Source organism: Geotrypetes seraphini, chromosome 16 (assembly GCF_902459505.1).
Source record: "Geotrypetes seraphini chromosome 16, aGeoSer1.1, whole genome shotgun sequence".
NCBI lineage: Eukaryota > Metazoa > Chordata > Amphibia > Gymnophiona > Dermophiidae > Geotrypetes > Geotrypetes seraphini.
The window spans coordinates 17,255,642-17,276,814 of record NC_047099.1 but is presented as its reverse complement, the minus strand read 5'-3'; the positions used below and the strand labels follow the sequence as shown (position 1 = coordinate 17,276,814).

Here is a 21,173-nt window from a genome sequence, read left to right as displayed (position 1 = left end):
AGCTAGTTAGCACACGCTAATGTGAACATGCTAGCTTGTTAAACATTTTCATATCCATGACACACCAATTGCAAAATATATTTAAAAAACTAAAAACAAACTAACATACAAGTTAGTGAGCGGTAACAGGCAAAATGCTTTACCATATTTCCCCATGTATAGGCTGTGGCTTATACATGGGTTTTACAAACCTATGCAGTGGGTGTGGCTTCCTTATATGGGGCGGCCTATCTAAAGATATCGTAGATAAGCCGCCCCATTAGATAAGCTGTGAATCCCGCGAGAACTGACGGCAGGCATTGAGGAAGCAGTCTGGATGCCGAAAAGATCACTCCTGCCCTGCACCGCTGGCCACGACATTGGAGGAGGCAGCCGGCAGCTGTCCAGCGAGGGAGCTATCACTACAAGCATGCATAGAAAAAGGGGTAAAATATAAAGAGATTTTTATGTCCACGTTAAAAGGGGATAGATTCCGTACAAACGTAAGGAAGTTCTTCTTCACCCACAAAGTGGTGGAAAACTGGAACGCTCTTCCAGAGGCTGTTATAGGGGAAAACACTCTCTAGGGATTCAAGACAAAGTTAGACAAGTTCCTGCTGAACCAGAACGTACGCAGGTAAGGCTAGACTCAGGGCACTGGTCTTTGACCTAAGGGCCGCCACATGAGCGGACTGCTGGGCACGATGGACCACTGGTCTAACCTAGCAGCGGTAATTCTTATGTTCCCTTATCAGGCTGTCCAGTAAGGGAGCTAGTTTAAAAGGTACAGGGGACTCCATTAGTGCCACGGCTTATCTAGTATTTTTAAAAGAATAGGTGTTTCCAGCAGCCTATACATGTGAAATGCTTTTTGTGGCAGAATATTTTTCAGGTACTAAGTGCACATTAGGTCTTAGTGGCCTTCAGGGCTGGTGTAAGACAGGCTGGAACCCAGAGCAGAAATTCCTCTCCTCTCTACCCTCCTCCAATTTCCCCATACACCAAATGCCCTCCCATCCAGCAACCCTCCCTTCATTTTAAAAATCAGCTGTGCCAGGGGACCCCCATGGGCTGGGATGTCCTTTCCTTCTCCCCACCCAGTTCCAAAAGCCCCCCTCCCTCACCTGTAAAAAAATACAAGGAGGCGGCAGCAACTCTCTAGCATCGCCCATGGTCTCCTCAAGGCTGGTCCTTTGCCACAATCTGCCCCCTTCTGATGCAACTTCCTGTTTCGGCTTGAGCGTACTCCGGCACAGGAACAACGCTGAGGAGGTCACAGGCCGTGCTAATGAACCACTGCAACACCAGCGACCTCCTTGCATTTTTACAGGTGAGGGGGGCTTCAGAACCAGGTGGGGAAAAGTGAAAGTTATTCCGGTCCACAAGGGCCTCCTGGAATGGTGGAACCCAGAACAGCTGCCCTTTTTCCTCCCCCCCCCTCAAAGCCCTTGAAGTAAAAAGGCCTCTGAGACAATGAAGGGTTGTGTCTTCCTTAAAAGAAAAGCAGCAGTAGACTGGACTTTGCTGGTTATCAGCCTACTTTACTGATCTAATCACACTCGCAGCCCGGGGGCCGCATGTGGCCCCACCAGGTACTATTTTGAGGCCCTTGGTATGTTTATCATAATCACAAAAGTAAAATAAAACAGTTTCTTGATCATATGTCTCTTTAGCTATAAATTACAGTGTTATTATTAAGACTTAGCCAAAAGGAAAGATTTATAAACTGCAAAATTGTCATTTCTTTAATAAAACTGAACTATTTTTTTTTTCTGAGGCCCTCCAAGTACCTACAAATCCAAAATGTGGCCCTGCAAAGGGTTTGAGATCCTAGGTTAGGCTGCTCTTCCACTCCATGCAATAAGAGAGGTATTTGCCTATATATTTTTTTTCCAGATCATTCTTCAGGAATGAGGTGATTCCTGAGGGAACCACCCCACTGCAGCCAGGCCCCCTACAACCAGCCTCAGAATCCATGAAAAGGCAGCACTGAGTATGCAGAACTGAGCTCTTTTCTTAATAACTGGGGGCCATGAATCATTTTTATCAAGCAATGGAAAAGGTGCCAGTACTCGGTACCCCCTCAAATAAAAGCCCTGGGTATCATCATGAAAATATAACTAGCACATTTAAAACAATGCACAGTCAAGCAGTGGCATGTGTTGTCACAAAGATTCCAAGTTACCCAATCCTGGTTTTGAACTTACATCCCAAAAGCAGTATGGGATTTGTAGTGCCTGATCTCACACACTGAAATCAACAATGCAAATCCCATTATGCACTAGGATGGGGTGGTCAGAAATCCAGGACAGTCCCAAAATCTCCAGTCTCTTGTTGTCAGGAGATGTGGTCAGGGCATACAGCATAGCTGGGTTTCAAGGAGAAGAAAAATGCATAAACATGTATTTATATATTTGTTTTTTTTAATACTGCCACATCCACAAAGGCATTCAAAAATATTTAGGGAAGCCATCAGGTATAGCAATCCTTTTGAGTACTTATTTTCTCAGCTTTGATATCTGTATTATCAGAGGGATTAAATATTTTTCTTACTAGCTACGTTTTGTTTGATGTCCAGAAATGTTAAGGGGGGGGGGGATTTAGCATTGACAATCCCATAGCGCACATGCGCACTTCAATGTTTGTGGCTCCGTGCGTCCATGGTGCCGTGTCCCCGCATGCGCAGTAGAGTAGAACTCTACCTGCGCTGGTTCCCCCATTGCCCTTCCTCAACACAGTTTCCAGGCTCCGCCCTGCGCTGCTAATGTGTAATGGGCTGAAAGACAACAAACAAACGCTGCCCACGGAGCCGAGCAGGAAGCGAGGGCCGGCCACATGGAGTCGAACACTCAACTCATTATCCTCTCTCTTCTCCTTCACCTGCCCTCGTCCGATGCGGGGGTGGGGTGTGTGTGTGGGATACTCGAGCACCCTGGAGCAGGAGCACAGGGAGACGGTTCGAGCGTTGGGTAGAGCTGAACAAAAGGGGACGCTGCAGGCACCCCGGCAATGGTAGGAGGAGGAGAGGGCCCGGGGATCCAGGGTAGAGAAAGTAGAGGGTGGTGTGAGCACCCAGGTGCAGGCGCTGCAGAAACCCAGACAGAGGGTGCTGTTAATGCTGCACCGGCACAGCGAAAGCTGGGAGCAGTACTCCTGAAGGAACTGACAGGGGGGAGGTAAAAGGAAAGGAGAAGGGCTCCTGCTGGACAGGGGGAGCAAGGAAAAGCACTAAAAGAGTTTGGATGGACCCACAAAAATAGGCATAAGCATTTCATTTTGAAACCAGCCATCTTCTTTTCCCCACATACTTTGCATCTGTGAAGCATGAAAGGCAGTGGCAAACCAGACCTTCAATTATTTTCAAAGGGGGAGGAGCTGATCCCAAAGCAGGTGGGCACAAAATAGGTCTCTACCTGTGCCCTGCTCTGTCCCCCCCCCCTTACTCCAAAATCAAACTTTAAATACCTGAGTCAGTAGGGATCTCTAAGTCCAAACAGCTGCTGGACAGGGGGACATGGGAGGTAAAAGGGTGTCAGGTCAAAAGCGCGCCGGGACAAAGGCGTGCGCAATTGAGCGCAGTGTGGAGGTGCGCGCCGCAGAAAATTACTGTTTTTAGGGCTCCGACGGGGGGGGGGGAACCCCCCACTTTACTTAATAGAGATCGTGCCGCGTTGTGGGGGGTTTGGGGGGTTGTAACCCCCCACATTTTACTGAAAACTTAACTTTTTCCCTGTTTTTAGGGAAAAAGTTAAGTTTACAGTAAAATGTGGAGGGTTACAACCCCCCAAACCCCCCACAACGCCAGCGCGATCTCTATTAAGTAAACTGGGGGGGGGCTCCCCAACAAAAACCCCCGTCGGAGCCCCTAAAAACTGTAATTTTCTTTGGCGCGCGCCTCCGTCTTGCGCTCAGTTGTCGGCACGCGCCTTTGTCTTTCGCGGAGATGTTTATGAACCGGTAAAAGGAAGGGAGAAGAGACAGAAAGAAAGAAAGACACACAGCCAGGGAGACATACAGACAAAAAGACAGGGGGGCAGGGAGAGAGACAGACAAAAAGACTGGGGGCCAGGGAAGAGACAGACAGAAAGAAAGAAAGACAGAGACACACAGACAGTGGGACAGAGTCAGAAATAAAGAAAGGGGAGCAGGGAGAGAGAAAGAATGACAGAGATTAAAAAAAAAAAAGAATGAAAGAAAGAAATGCCTCAGTGCTCCATTGTGCTAAACATCTACACATCTATTCTAGCACTCGTTAATGTAACGGGCTTAAACGCTAGTGTGGGAATAAAATTCAATTGAACTATTTGAAGGGTCTGGAGTCCTGGAGGGCAGAGTGTGCTAGAGCTCTGGATTTCCCCAAACTGGCCTAATAGGAATAAGAAGAAGCAGAGCAGAAAACTGTAGAAAATATCGTAAATGTAAAAAAAATAGTAAATGATAGTGATAATTATGACAAAAAATCTAGATATTGTATCATTTGTTAAGTGATCATAAAATCAAGGGATTTTAACATGTAAAATCTATATCAAAATGTATAAAGTCGCTTTTGGTGCCGCTCCGCTGTACCTTGTTGATAGATTTGTTACTATGATTCACGGGAACAGAAGACAATCCCATGCCTTGTTTATGTTCCCTTCTGTTAAGGGCTGTAACTGTCTTTCCGATCAAGCAGCTCAATTCGATAAAGAATTCCGCCCATTACTGACCAGATTATAAACATTACAGAAAACTTTTATTTTTTCTAAATTTGTAGCCAGCTAATTTTTGCATATTGCATTATCTCTGTATTCACTCACAGCGATATCTTTTGTAAACTGCATTGAACTAAGGGTTATGCGGTAAATCTATTATTATGTTATGTTGTAAGAACTAAAAAAAAAATTTAATAAAATATACTGCAGGTATTATTCAAGGAAGAAAAAAAAAAAGATGGCCAGATTCTGGCGCATCAGAAGTCTCTAATCCCCAGTTAGTTTGGGATCTGGATTCCTCACTTGGCTTCAAACTACAGATATAGGATTAAATGCACTGCATCCAGGGAAGGTTCCAGCTTTAAGGAGAAGGGAGGGCAGTAGACAGCAGCAGATAAGGACCCTAACTGACCAGTATAGATGGACTGCTTTGGTTCTATCTGAACAGACTAGTGGTTTGAGCACTTGTAATCTTGGGCAGCTGAGGTTGCCTCAGGTACAACATGAGTTTGTAAATTCTCTAGGGATAGGGAAATATTTCATGTAGATCAGGGGTGCCCAAATGGTCGATCGCAATCGACCAGTAGATCGCAAAGGCAACGCGAGTCAATCACGTTGCCTTTGCAATCTTTTTCTCCCTGCTGCATCCCCGATCCAGGCCTGGCGCGTACAAGCACCGGACTCACAAGACTTCACTCCAACATCAATTCTGACGTCGGAGAGGAAGTTCTGGGCCAGCCAATCGCTCGCTGCCTGGCTGGCCTGGAACTTCCTCCCCGACATTAGAATTGACGTCGGAGGTGAAGTCTTGTGGGCCCGGCACTTGTACGCGCCAGGCCTGGCTCAGGGAAGCAGCAGGGAGAACTTGGCGTGGTGGCTTGGGGGGAGGTAGGGAAAGAATCGGAGAAGTGGAGAAATCGGCGTGATGGCTTGGGGGGGGGGGGCAGGGGAAGAGAAAAAGAAAGACAGGCAGGGAGGAGGAGAGGGAAAGAAATGCAGAATGAAAGAAATATTGGCTTTACAGAAGAAGGAAGTGCAACCAGAGACTTTGAAAGGGAAGGGGTAAAACACGGACTTCACGGACCCGGAGGATCTAAACCCGCACGTCCTTAAAAATCTGAGGTCCATGCCACTTGTAGTTAGTTTCTGGCTCTGACAGACTTCGATGACAATTTAGCGCTGACGGATCCGTCTCAGCTTAGGGAGGGAAAAGTATTAGGATCTGTCATTGCTAAAATGTCACCGAGGTCTGTCAGAGCCAGAGACTAAAACCATTCCTCTTAATGAAGTTTTGCAGAAAATCTCTCCTGCAAAAGATACCAGTGGCGGGACTGTCCGGGCTCTGTAAACATTCATTTGTTGCCAGCAAAGTAGTCTCTGGCTCTGACAGACCTCGGTGACATTTTAGCGCTGACAGATCCTAATACTTTTTCCTCCCTAAGCTGACAGATCCGTCAGCGCTAAATTGTCATCGAGGTCTGACAGAGACAGAAACTAACTACAAGTGGCACGGACCTCAGATTTTTAAGGACGTGCGGGTTTAGATCCGCCAGGTCCGCGAGGTCCGCGTTTTACCCCTTCCCACTTTGAAATCACCAGACAAAAAGGTAGGAAAAATGATTTTATTTTCAATGTAGTGATCAAAATTGTTAATTATCATTTGTATTTTAGGGGGGGAAGGTTCCAGAGGTCAGGGCAGATGACTTTAAAATATGCAATGTCACCTCAGTAACAACTATACAAAAATAGACAAATATACCCCCTCCCCTTTTACTAAACCGTGATAGCGGTTTTTAGCACAGGGAGCTGCGCTGAATGCCCCTCGCAGCTCCCCACACCCATAGGCTTCCTGTGTTAAAAACCACTATAACGGTTTAGGGGGCCATAGTGCAAAATAAAGACAGCAGATATAAATTCTCACAACGGTGCTATGTGGTGGTTGTTGTTTTTTTTTATTTTATTGTTGGTAGATCATTTTGACTTGGTCATTTTAAAAGTAGCTGGCAAAGCCAAAAAAGCGTGGGCACCCCTAATGTAGATTATCTAAATATAAGTCACCTTGAGCAACTCCTTAAAAAGGTGTAAACTTTAAATCCGAATTAAAAAAAAACAAACCTGATCATCTCAGCTGACCTTAGGGATTCTGCCTATGTGGCACCTGATTTTGTTTCCCTGGCAGGATGCTGGGATTTGCAGCCAAGCACCTCAGGAGGCTGATCTAATCCCTCCTCAACCATCCTGCCGTGTTTGGAACCCCTGGACCAGATGCACAAAACACGTGGGTGACTTACGACTCGCCCGGATAGCAATCGGAAAGTCTCCGTGCCCCCTCCCCCCCCTTTATCACAGTCTCGCTTCATTTCCCCAATTCTCACCGCTCCCCGGCAGAAATCCAAGCCGGGGTTGTCCAGCAAGGTCCGACGAGAGCGACCCCGTTCCCCGATCAGGGCCAAGTAGACGTAGTTGTTGGTTCCCGAGTACTCCGAGGCGCCCGTGGCCACCGTGACGCGGTAGCGAGCCATTCCCAGCCCCAGCTCCCGCCGCTATGCCCCAAACTTAAGCGGAGGAGGGACGCGAGAGTGGGAGGCTCCACCTCGAGAGGCCGCAGAAAACCACCCCCCCCCTCGCCTCGACCGTCCAAAAGTCAGCCTCCAGCACACAAGCCCCAATCCCTCTGAAAGGCAACTAGTGGCCATCTCCAGCACCCCTTGAATGAAATGCCCTTGTCTCAACTCTCCAGAACCTTCTCAGCACCATCAAATCACTCAAGCAATACCTCTGGCACTTCAGAAAGAAAAGAAGGGGGGAAAAAAATCGCTCATCTGCACCCTCTTACTGTCCATCGACGAGGAAGCTTGCAGGTGATTTAAAATGAACTAGAGAGCATGCCCGTTGCCTCAGAATAAGCTCCCCGGGGCAGGAACCCCTGGTGTTTGTACATTCTTTCTTAGAAACCAACCCCGATGGAGGGTATGAGCTGAAGGCTAAATTAATACCACCAAGCCCCTAAATGGGATCAACGCGTTCTTTTGGGTAAAAAAAACCAACACAAAAATAGGCAACCCGCCGTCTTACTGCCACTGACCTAGTTTTAAGGACCGCCAAACATTTCGCAACGCAGGAAGTGCTGATTCTCTGTTTCTAGCAGCTGCAGCCCCCCTCCCCCAAGAAAGGGAAGTCTTAACACTTCCAAAGGGGCTCGCCCCAATCAAAGGTCATCTGTGATTTTTAACCACGCTGGCCGGCCATGGGGGACCGAGTCCCCTGCCTGCAACATAGTGCATCCTATCGGCTCCAAAAGGGAGCTTTCGGTAGGGAAGGGGTAAAACGCGGACCTGACGGATCTAAACCCGCACGTCCTTAAAAATCTGAGGTCTGTGCCACTTGTAGTTAGTTTCTGGCTCTGACAGACCTCGATGGCAATTTAGGCTGAAGGATCCGTCTCAGCTTAGGGAGGGAAAAGTATTAGGATCCATCAGCGCTAAAATGTCACCGAGGTCTGTCAGAGCCAGAGACTTACATAGTAGATGACGGCAGATAAAGACCCGAATGGTCCATCCAGTCTGCCCAACCTGATTCAATTTAGTATGTTTATTTATTGAATTTTTACAAAATTACAAAGTATGGAATAAAATAATCCATAATAGTGGAAAACAAAAGATATGCCAATGAATGGAATCAACAAAAACAGAAAATGAAATGCAGAACATGAACATGGATTCATACATTCCTCAAGAAATTTTCTTCATAGCATATCTAATACAACAAACTGTATCCTAACTACCTAAACAAGCACGTTCCAGGTAAAATGAAGTGAGTAAATGTAATGTAGTGAGTAGATAAACGAATAAATAGATGAGTAAAAGAAAAGGGAGGAAGGGAGAAGAAAGACTAGAGAAGGGTCCACTCAAGGGAGAGAAGAGTGCAGGTAGAGTTTCAGTAGCTTCCATCTGAGCTGGAACCGAGGAAACCTATTGGAGGACTTAGCCAAATACGCTTCAGTTCTGTATGTGAGACAAACGAGGTTCCACCAATGTGAGTGTGAGGCTTTGGATAAATCCTTCCAATAAGTGAGAATAGTCTTTAAGGCCAAGGTGAGTAAAATATCAAAGAGAAGATGATCGGAGTCTGAGAGATCATCAGATAATGCGGAAGATTTTAGTAAGAGCATTTGGTAAGTCAGTGGAATATTGATCTGGAAGACTGAACAAACTGTAGCCCAAACTGAGGACCAGAAGGAGCTGATTGCTGGGCAAGAGAAAAGAAGGTGCTTAAGAGTACCAACTTCAGTTTGACAGGTCCAACATTTATTGGAGTAAGTGGGGTTGATTTTGTGAGATTTGACTGGGGTCCATGGAGTTCTGTGAAGCAAGAAAAACATATGTTGAAGAATGGATGCAGAGCGGGACGTTCGAAAAGTAGATTTATAAACCATATTCCAGACTTCATCGGTTATTTGAATCCCCAAGTCCACTTCCCATGAGGAGTGTAATGGGGTTAGCGAGGAAGGAAGGAGAGATTTGAGAAGTTTATAAAAGTGTGATGCTGTATGACCTAATGCTAAAAATTGATGGGAAAGGGAATATAAAGAGGGAGTGGAGTTTACTGGAATAGGTAATAGGCCCGATTTATTGAGGGAAGATTTCAGCTGTAACCATTTATAGAAATGAGATTCATTGATTGAGAAGGAGTCCATGACCTCACTGAAGGTAAGAAAAGAACCATCTGGTCGACATAAGGATCCAAGGTCCCAAATTTGTTGTTGAAACCAGGAAGGCCAGCAGATGGGTTTTTTATCTATCAGAAGACATTTGTTATACCATAAAGGGCAAAAGGAAGATTTGTTCCAAGGTATGTCCAAGTGGGTATCAAGGTCCATGAGGGTTTTGTGTGTGGTCGCCATGATGGGATTACTGGAAAGATTTGGGGAGTAATTAGTACCCAGAAGTCTTATCAGCGGAAAGGGAGACATCAAAGACATTTCTAGGCGCAACCAATTGGGGTAATCATTGGGGGAAGGGGATGCAAGCCATTCAGCTCCTTGTCTGAGGATAAAGGCTTTATGGTAACTAAAGAGATCTGGAAAGTTGACTCCGCCTTGTAAAGTAGGGGTTTTCAACTTTTTAAGAGAGATTCTATGGGGTTTGTCATTCCATAGAAAACTAAGCATTCTAGTTTCCAGTTTTTTGTATACAATAGGGGGGAGCAATAGAGGAAACATATTGAAGATATATGTTAATTTCGGAACCACAACCATTTTTAAAGAGTCGAGACGGCCCCACCAAGAGAGATGTAAGGGAGACCAGGATGATAGGGTGGTGGAAATCTGACTTAGAAGAGTGGAGCAGATTGCTTGGGTAGTGGAAGATAGGTCCCTATCGAAAGTGATTCCAAGATATTTGATTCCCTTAGAGACCCATGTGAAAGGTTGAGAGGAGAAAATAAAGGGAATGCAAGAATCATTGAGGGGCATGAGTTCTGTTTTGTCCCAATTGATTTTATAGCCTGAGAGTGAAGAGAAGGAAGTAATCAATTGCATTAAAGAGGTCAGTGAGTGTTCCGGATCAGACAAGTACAGAAGGACATCATCTGCATAAGCCGAGATTTTAAATTCTATATTGGCGATGGTTATGCCTTTGATGTCCGTGGACTGTCTGATGGCTGTGAGGAGAGGTTCGAGGGCTAAATTAAACAAAAGAGGGGACATTGGACACCCTTGACGGGTACCTCTGTGGAGTGGAAACTGCGAGGATGCTTCGTCATTAACTATTAATTTAGCAGTGGGAGACTGGTAAAGCAGTGAAGTTAAATGAATGAAGGACGGGGGGAAACCATATTGAGCTAGGACAGCGAAAAGGTACTTCCACTCTACCCTGTCAAACGCTTTCTCAGCGTCAAGTGAAGCAAGAACAGCTGGAGTAGTGCTCGTCCGGGCAGAGTGAAATACGTGGCATAGGAGTCTAGTGTTATCAGCTCCATAGCGACCCTTCATAAAACCAACTTGGTCTCTGTGAATTAAGGAAGACATAACTTTTTCTAAGCGAAACACAAGAATTTTAGCAAATATTTTATAATCTATATTTAACAAAGATATAGGGCGATAATTCTTTACTAACTGAGGGTCTCTGTTCGGTTTTGGGAGAATGATGATATTGGCTTCTAGAAATCAATTGAGTCCATGTGGAGTTGATTGTAGATCTTGGAAGTAGGAAAGTAAATGAAGCGTGAGGAGGGTAGAAAATGATTTGAAAAATTCCGATGAGAGGCCATCAGGACCAGGCGCTTTGGCTGAAGGTAGAGAGGCTATGGCCTGAATAACTTCATCCGACGATATTGGCTGTTGAAGGGATTGTTGCTGCGTTTCTGATAGAGCAGGTAGGTTCAGTCGACGAAGAAAATCAGTGATGGAGCTATCAGATGAAATATTATCAGATGAGTAGAGCTCTTCATAGAAAGAGCGGAAATCATTTAGCATATCTTTGGTAGAAGTGTGAATGCTACCATCGGAAGACTTGATGTGGGTGATCCGGTTTTTTGAGCGTTTGCCTTTTAGGTAAGTAGCCAGGAGGTGACCAGTCTTGTTGGATGATGAGTAATACGTGGCAGATCGACGAAAGATGGAAGCTGATGCAAGGGAGCTGAAGATTTCGTTGTATTGAAATTTTAATTGTTGAAGTTTCTTGTATAGAAGAGGATCATGTCGACTGTACAGTTGGGATTCACTTGCGTGAATATCCGTTTCAAGTTGATGCAAAGTTGATTTACGTTTTTTGAGTTGGAAAGCTGAAAAGCTGATTACTTCACCTCTAAGCCAGGCTTTATAGGATTCCCAAACGGATGAGAAATGCGATACTGAGTTGAGGTTATTGGAGAAGAAAGTTTGAGATTCTGATTTGATGTGAGAGAGGAAGGTCTCGTCGTGTAGAAGAAAATTGTTTAGTCGCCATTGTCGAAATGAAGGATTGGTGGACCAGTTGAGGGTGCAGGATACAGCAGCGTGATCTGAAATTGTGATATCATGAATTTGTGATGAGGTGACAAGGTTCACAATGTCTTTGAAGCCCAAAATATAGTCAATTCTTGAATGGGACTGATGGGGAGCAGAGTAGAAGGTGTAGTCTCTAGTGGTGGGATGGAGGATTCTCCAAATGTCCGACCATCCATGGAGGTCCATGAGTTTGGTGAGAGCCGCTCGAACCCTCAGTTTGGCAGGACGGCAAGTAGAGGAGCGGTCGATGAAGGGATCTATTGGAAAGTTGAGGTCTCCTGCAAAGATGGTGTTGGAGGTCGAAGAAGAGGTATTGAGAGATTGAAAAGCTTGGAAGAAGGAAGGGTCATCCGCATTGGGGGCGTAGACATTAAAGAGGTTCAGAGGTTTGCCTAAAATGGATCCCGTGATTAGAGACCATCTACCATTAGGGTCAAAGCTGTGTGAGGATAGCTGGAAATTTAGATTTTTCTTTATCAAGGTGATAACTCCATTCTTTTTGTTCTGAGCTGGAGCAGCAAGGCAATGCTCCACCCAACCACCAGTTAGTTTCTGTGCTTCATCCAGAGTAAGGTGGGATTCTTGTATTAAGCAGATGTCCGCAGCAAGGTGCTTGAAGTAGTGTAGAATCTTCTTCCTTTTAATTGGATGATTGATTCCTTTAACATTGAGAGAGACAATATGAAGTTTAGTCATCAAGGCGGTTATGCAGCGGTGAAATCCAGATGATATTGGAGATAGGAGAGTGGATTACTGTAGGAGCAATGGTGGGTATCTCATCCACGAGGGAGGAAGCAAAGAAGGAAAAAACTAAAACAACACAGGAAACATGCTTGTAGACACTGAGAAGAATAAAACAAATGAAGATCCAAGAATGGGATCGCATGCTGGCAAGAGAGGCTCAGCAGTCTCTCCGCAATCAGCCCCATGTCAGAACAAATGCTGGGTGCGGCCCCGCAAAGTGAAAAGCGGGTTTAGCAGTTTAGTGCAGGAAATCAGGTCATGACTCCTATGGTTTCATCCAGATATTTTTGAAGATCCACTGGATTATCAAAATTTTTGGTCTGGTTATGGTATGTCACTCTCATGCGGGCCGGGTAGAATAATCCATACTGCGCACCTATGGACTTTAGCTGAGGTCGCATGGAGAGAAAGGCTTTTCGTTTCTGAGCAGTGGCTTTTGAGACATCAGGAACAAATAAAATGCGTTTACCATCTGCCATTAAATTTGAGGCAGACCTTGCAGATTGGAGAATTTGGATGGCTTGAGGGTAGCATAGTAATTTTATAACTACCGGCCTGGGAGGCTTAGCAGGCGATGGAGGGCCCGAGGGGACCCTGTGCGCTCTCTCGATCTCTAGTGGTGGAGAAAACTGAAGTTTCAGTGTGTCAGGGATGAAAGTATGTAAAAACGCCATCATATCAGATCCTTCTATTAATTCTGGTAATCCAATGAGGCGTACATTGCTCCGACACATTCTATTAGACAAATCTTCCAGGTCAGACTGCAAGGAGGTGATCTTATGTAAATCACGCTGGATTGCTTGGTATTGAGAATCATGTGCTGTAAGCCGTTCCTCAGCTAAATCTAGACGAGTATTATGGTGTTTTAGCTGGGACATTATGGTGCCCATCTCATTTTTAATTTCAGCGGTGGCAGCGAGATTCTCCTGCATTAGTTCGCGAAGAACTTGTAGGTCTTGGGAGATTGAGGAGTTAATCTCGGGTGTGCAGGAGGATGAGGCCTTGGCGGGAGATGGTGGCTCGTGTTTAGAGCGCTTTGAGGCAGAGTGCGACGTGCTGGGAACAGCGGGAGGGGAGGAATCAGTCTTACCCTGCTTAGAAGACATTCTGTGATGTTATGAGAGTGATTTCCAGTCACTCTGAATGCTTCGGGGGCCGAGCGTGGAAAAAGTTTAGCGGGGCTGAAGCGGAGGAGAGGAGCTAAGCGGCCATCTTACAAGCAGGCACGTGACGCCCCCCAACCTGATTCAATTTAAATTTTTTTTCTTATTAGCTATTTCTGGGCAAGAATCCAAAGCTTTACCCGGTACTGTGCTTTGGTTCCAACTGCCGAAATCTCTGTTAAGACTTACTCCAGCCCATCTACACCCTCCCAGCCATTGAAGCCCTCCCCTGCCCATCCTCCACCAAACGGCCATATACAGACACAGACCATGCAAGTCTGCCCAGTACTGCTGCTTAGTTCAATATTTAATATTATTTTCTGATTCTAAATCTTCTGTGTTCATCCCACGCTTCTTTGAACTCAGTCACAGTTTTACTCTCCACCACCTCTCTCGGGAGTGCATTCCAGGCATCCACCACCCTCTCCGTAAAGTAGAATTTCCTAACATTGCCTTTGAATTTACTACCCCTCAACCTCAAATTATGTCCTCTGGTTTTACCATTTTCCTTTCTCTGGAAAAGATTTTGTTCTACGTTAATACCCTTCAAGTAAGAGACTAAAACCATTCCCCTTAATGAAGTTTTGCAGAAAATCTCTCCTGCAAAAGATACCAGTGGCGGGACTGTCCGGGCTCTATAAACATTCAATTGTTGCCAGCAAAGTAGTCTCTGGCTCTGACAGACCTCGGTGACATTTTAGCGCTGACGGATCCTAATACTTTTCCCTCCCTAAGCTGAGACGGATCCGTCAGCGCTAAATTGTCATCGAGGTCTGTCAGAGCCAGAAACTAACTACAAGTGCCACAGACCTCAGATTTTTAAGGACGTGCGGGTTTAGATCCACGAGGTCCGTGTTTTACCCCTTCCCCTTTTGGTACAACGCAAGCCTTAAAACTAGTAAGTTTGAGACAGAGTGGGCACTCAACCCAACCTGATGTGCCGAGCTAAAATTAACCTCACTCCTGCTTACAGGATGCCTTGCTACTCCAGCAAACTGTTCTCTCAGCACACCTCATTCCGATTCTGCTACTCCAGGAGCTACCCCTTCCCCCAGTTTTACCTATAAACCTAATTCCTCTCCTGTAGCACCCCTTACACCCTTCTTACAGCACCAAAGAATCTCATTTCTACCTTCACCAGCATTCCAGGGCATTTACCCACCTCCTCCCATAGTACTCAGCAAGCACCCCCAATATTAAACAAATTCCATTACTCTAACCAGGGAGTATTAGTTTAGCACCCTCTATCGTTTTGAGAAGCTGGTTCCTGTGCCCCCTCCCACAGGCATTGTTTCTAGTTCTGTGCAAAATTTACCATGCAGTTTTGCCAGTAAACTCATCACCCCAATTCCACTAGTGACAAAAACAAATCTTTCTAATCCAGTGTCTCAAAACTATTTTTTTTTTGCTCTGGCACACTAAACGGAGTAAATGTTTTTGCGACACATTATAATTGAAACTATAAAATTGCAAAACCAATAAAAAATTAGTTATTTAAAGTTTTTAAAGCTGTGGCTGGGTAATTGTTACAACGGTGAAACTAAAATATAATTGCTATAGATGTCTCGATAGTCGACAAGCAAACACGCATTTCATCATCTATCATCTGCAGCCGTTCTCTTTTTTTATTTTTGTCAGAGCTGAAAATCCAAGTTTGCAAAGGCTTGATTGCTTTGTTGCTCAAATTAGAATAACTACTGCATCAAAAATGACTCGCCGTTAGTTTTAAAGGACCAATCGTATCAAAGAATGAGGCTTGTCTGGGTGGTGGTATCCTTACGCACACAGACGCTCATAATATTGACACACGTCATCATAATATTGACACACTACTGCTGGGTCAGACCAGTGGTCCATCATGCCCAGTAGTCCGCTCACGCAGTGGTCCCCTGGTCAAAGACCAGTGCACTGCGTACTTTCCGGTTCAGCAGGAACTTGTCTAACTTTGTCTATTCTAGTGTATACTTATGAAGGGAATTTTTAAAAAATAAGTAAAATTCTGGAATCTCTCATGGACCACTACTGTGCCCTGGCACACAGTTTGAGAAACACTGCTCTAATCTAATGCATTTCAGCTTAAAAACAAGACATGGGATGTATAAGGACCAAAGGGGAGGGTTATAATAAATAGCACCTTCATTTCTGACAGCAAAAGCTTTCCAACTGCTTCTGCAAGGGAAGAATCCATTTCTTACAAGACAGGTTCTGTGTGCAACTGAAATATTCCCTTTTTTATTTTTTAAGGGGGTTTTAAATGGAAGCTGCCAAGGCCAGTCTCTCCCAATTCCCAAACCTGCTGCTGATACATCTCATCCCCTTGGAATTTAATAAATGCTGCTAAGGTGCCAAACATTTTTTTCCAGCTGAAATTTTGAGCATTAGAAGTCATGCTGTGAAGAAGGAAAGGGTACTGAAGGTAACAAGAAGCATTTCTTCACAGAAAGGATGGTGGAGGCATGAGAACAGAAGTAAAAATAGTAATAGAATTTGAGAAAACCTCAGGATTAAGCACAGAAAGGAGAAATTAGTTCTTACCTGCTAATTTTCTTTCTTTTAGGCCTTCCAGAACAGTACTGCACAGAATCATGGGTATCACAAAGTAGGGAGAAATATATCTATCTATCTATCTAATAAAACCCTTTTAACTGCGTGCTTCCATGATCTGTAGGTCTGTGGCCGCAGGAGTGCGCATGTGCAAGTCCTCAGCCTTCTTCCCAGCATCTACCTACACTGCCGACAGGACTGGCCGCCAGCGCTGGACTCTCCACAATATTCGGCTCCTCTCACCAGCGTCGGAGGAGGCTTCCGACGTTGGCGGAGATCGAGAGGAGCCGCGGCGACACCTCGCGGGAAGGAAAGCGCCGAAAAACCACTCCAGCCGCTACGTTCTTTGCGGTCCCGACTCCAGCAGTATATGCAGCACTTTACACACGCTGCTTCGGGCCTTCTACTGCCCTTATTTGCTCTGCCGCATCTCTGATGATGTCATCAGGGACGTGCCATAGTAAATCAGGGTAGTAGAAGGCCCCGAAGCAGCGTGTGTAGAGTGCTGCACAGGCTGCTGGAATCGGCAGATTTGTCAGGACCACGGGAAGGTGGGGTAAGGGAAATGCTACTGCTGCACAGAGAAGTGGTGTGGGGGGAGGGAATGCTGCTGCTGTGGCTGCTGCATAGGGAAGTGGGGGGGATCAAAATGCTGTTGTACAGGGAAGTAGGGTGGGGGGAAATGCTGCTGTACAGGGACATGGAGGGGGAGGGAATGCTGCTGTGGCTGCTGCACAGGGAAGTGGGGTGGAAAGAAAGACAGACAGCTAGCACCCGTTAATGTAACGGGCTAAAATACTAGTAATGCAGCAGCATTTCCCCCCACCCTACTTCCCTGTATATATATATATATATATACATACATACATACACACACACAAACATATATACACACACGTCAAGCATACTTTCCCAGCCAAAACATCCCACTTGCTCAGCAGTCCTTACTGCTGTAAAGCTGAACATGCCACACAGAAGTGCCAACCTGTGCAACCCATAGCTACACAAAGTTGGCAATTACATCCTCATTTCTTCTTTTTTTTTTTTTTTTAAATGTAGAAACAGAGTTCAGAAAGGAAAAACACCAAAGGAAAAATCTCCTTACCCCATATTGTTATGGCATCCTCCACTCCTGAAACATTCCTATCCTGGGCTGTCTAACACTGGGAGGGTTCTGGGCAGGTCTGGACGGCCTAAAGCAGGGGTGTCCAACCTTTTGGCTTCCCTGGGCCGCAATGGCCAAAAAAAAATGTTTCTGGGGCTGCGCAAATGCTGCAGCAAGACAGAGGAGGGAGCTGCCAAGACGATAAACATCCAGGGGCAGCAGAGGAAAACACTGCATCGCCCTCGACTGGGGTTGCACAAAATACTTCACGGGGCCGCATGCGGCCCTCAGGCTGCAGGTTGGACACCCCTGGCCTAAACGAAAGAAAAGTAGCGGGTAAGACTATTTCTCCTTCCTTGTCAGCCTATCCAGACCAGTCCAGTCACTGACTATAGGAAAGTACCAAAGCAGTTATTAACAAGAGTGGGACACTCGGAAAGCAGAAGACAACACCCCTGTTCCAAAGGCCTGAGACGCCTGAACATCAATGTGGTAAGGACGAGTTAAGAAATGCAGAGAGATTCAAACTGCCGCCTACAGATCTCTTTCAGTGGAATTAAACACCTCTGCCCAAGAAGCCACAACACCCCTGGTCGAGTGAGCCTTTAGAGCCAGAGGAACAGTTCTACCATTCAACAGATAAGCCAAAGCAATTGCCTGATTAATCCAATGAGCTAAGGTTGCTCTACAGGCCACTGTCCCCCTCCCCCCCCCCACTATGACTTACAATCAAAATTAACAAGCGATGTCCTCTGCATATACACCAAAATAATTCGCTTCACATGCCAGCCGGAGCTGATCCCTATGTCCTTTCCAATTCCCCAGAATCGGAAGAGAAATGGACTGGTTCAAATAGAACGGCGAGACTACCTTAGGAAGAAAGGAAGGAACCGTTCATAAAACCACCTTCTCTGGGGGGGGGGGGAAAAGACTTCCTACTTCTAGCGGAGGAGATAGCCACAAGAAAAACTGTCATCAAAGTAAGGTCCTTCAAGGAGCAAGCAGACAAAGTTTCAAAGGGTGCTGAAACCAGCGCTGACAGCACCAAATTCAAGTCCCAAAGGGGAACTACCGGAAGACGAGGGGACCAGAGGAGATTGACCCCCCTGTAGAAAACACCACACACTGTCCCCCAATCAGGGCCCTAAAGGTAAACAAAGCCACTATCTGGACCTTCACAGAAACTAAGGCCAGACCCTTTCAAAACCATCCTGAGGGAACTGCAAAATATCAGACAGAGGCCCACAATGGAGATACACCTCAAAGATGGGCCAGGCCCAAACATAAGCTAGAGAAGTTGAACACTTATAAAAATGAAACATAGTGGAGACTACCGCCTCCAAAAAAAAACCTTTATAGTCAAACGCACCCTCTCAAGAGCCAGGCCGTGAGAACAGAGACGGGTCCTGCATTCAAACTAATCCCTGAACCAACAATCTGTCCAGCCCCAAAAGGCGCAATGGAGTGTCCACTACAAGGCTGATCAAGACTCCATACCAAGGTCTGCAAAGCCAAGCTGGAGCCACCAACACCATTAGACCCGCATGGCAATCCATCTGCTGGAGGACCCATCCTACCAGAGGCCAAGGGGGAAACATGTACAGAAGGCCCTGCAATGGCCAAGGCTTAACCCTTGTTCATCTATGACCACTGCCTCAGGGTCCCTCCATCTGCTGAAAAATCAAGGCACATGCGCTTTGGCAGCAGTGGCCATGAGATCAAACACTGGCCGACCCCAGGTTGAACAATCAGACTGAAGGCCTCTGGACTGAGGCTCTACTCTGCTTGATCTAAGGCGTTTCAGATGAGGAAGTCAGCCTCAATGTTTTCCACACCTGCCACATGTGTCATCGACATCAAGTGGCATTCCACCCAAACCATCAGAGATACTGCCTCCTTGGCCACCAACACACTTCTTGTACTGCCCTGTCTGTTCACGTAGGCTACTGCCATCATATTGTTGAATAGAACTCGCACCGCCTTACCCTCGAGAACTTGTTGAAAGGCTATCCATATCGCATGAGATTGCATAAGAACATAAGAACTGCCATCTCCGGATCAGACCTTCGGTCCATCAAGTCCGGCGATCCGCACACGCGGAGGCCCCGCCAGGTGTACACCTGGCGTAATTTATAGTCCACCATATCTTTATATGCCTCTCTTAAGGAGATATGCATCTAGTTTGCTCTTGAAGCCTAGGACGGTCGATTCCGCAATAATCTCCTCTGGGAGGGCATTCCAGGTGTCAACCACTCTCTGAGTGAAGCAGAACTTCCTGACATTAGTCCTGAACCTGTCCCCCCTTAGCTTCATTACATGTCCTCTAGTCCGTGTCAAATTGGACAGTGTAAATAATCTTCTCTGCTCTATTTTGTCGATTCCTTTCAGTATTTTGAAGGTCTCGATCATATCCCCACGCATTCTCCTTTTCTCAAGGGAGAACAATCCTAGTGTTATAAGTCTATCCTCATATTCCAGTCTCTCCATACCCTTCACCAGTTTTGTTGCTCGTCTCTGCACCCTCTCCAGCAGTTTTATATCCTTCTTTAGGTAGGGAGACCAATGTTGGACGCAGTATTCCAAGTGTGGTCTGACCATTGCCCTATAAAGCGGCATTATAACTTTCTCCGATCTACTCGAGATTCCTTTCTTTATCATGCCCAACATTCTATTTGCCTTCTTTGCCGCTGCCGCGCATTGTGCCGACGGCTTCAGGGTCCTATCTATCAGTACACCCAGGTCCCTTTCTTGTTCACTCTTCCCCAGAGTTGCACCTGACATTGTATACTCGTATTCCTTATTTTTATTGCCTAAATGCATTACCTTGCATTTCTCCACATTGAACTTCATCTGCCATTTCTCCGCCCATGTTTCTAACCGACACAAGTCGCTCTGGAGTTTCTCTCTATCCTCCTGCGATCTGATCGCCCGGCATAGTTTTGTATCGTCTGCAAACTTGATGATCTCACTGGATGTTCCTTCCTCCAGGTCATTGATATAAATATTAAAAAGGATCGGCCCAAGTACCGAGCCCTGGGGTACACCACTAGTCACTTTCTCCCAGTCGGAGAACTTCCCATTTATGCCCACTCTCTGCTTTCGGTTTTCCAGCCATTTGCCTATCCATCTTTGTATATCTCCCTCTATGCCATGGCTTTGTAGTTTCCTGAGAAGTCTTTCGTGTGGAACTTTGTCGAACGCTTTCTGGAAGTCCAAGTATATTATGTCCACAGGCTTCCCACTATCAATTTGCTCGTTTACGGTCTCAAAAAATTGGAGTAAATTCGTCAAACATGATTTCCCTTTCCTGAATCCATGTTGACTGGGTTTCATCAAGTCGTGTGCGTCCAAGTGCCGGACTATGCTATCCTTGATCAGTGCTTCAACCATCTTGCCGGGCACCGACGTAAGACTCACAGGCCTATAGTTGCCCGGTTCCCCTCTCGATCCTTTTTTGAAAATTGGCGTGACGTTCGCTATCCTCCAGTCGTCCGGTATCTGTCCAGTTCTGATTGTCAGGTTTGCAAGTTTGTGCAATAACTCTCCGATTTCAACCTTCAATTCCTTTAAGACTCTCGGGTGAATTCCATCCGGTCCAGGGGATTTGTCACTTTTAAGTTTGTCGATCTGATAGTATATCTGGTCTAAGTCCACTTCAACTGTGGTGAGGCTGTTCTCTATTTCTCCTGGAAACACTTTCTCTGCTTCAGGTATTGTTGAGGTGTCTTCCTTCGTAAAGACAGACGCAAAGAAGGAATTTAGTTTGTCTGCGATTTGTTTATCTTCCTTGATGTACCCTTTTCTTCCCTGGTCGTCCAGGGGTCCCACTGCCTCTTTTGCAGGTTTTTTCCCTTTCACGTATCTAAAGAAGGGCTTGAAGTTTTTGGCCTCCTGGGCTATTTTTTCCTCATAATCCTGTTTGGCATCCCTCACCGCCTTGTGACATTTCTTCTGATCAT

At 45.9% G+C, this 21,173-nt stretch overlaps 1 protein-coding gene across 1 annotated transcript in view; it reads right to left on the bottom strand.

The window, feature by feature from the left end:
• Nucleotides 1–7,242, bottom strand: part of ALOX12 (arachidonate 12-lipoxygenase, 12S type) — a 99,710-nt gene extending 92,468 nt beyond the window's left edge. The window contains exon 1 of the mRNA XM_033925159.1: nucleotides 7,046–7,242. Coding sequence (XP_033781050.1) covers nucleotides 7,046–7,192 — 147 coding nt within the window. The 5' untranslated portion in view covers nucleotides 7,193–7,242. The remainder of the gene's footprint in view (nucleotides 1–7,045) is intronic.
• Between the last annotated feature and the right edge of the window lie 13,931 nt (nucleotides 7,243–21,173).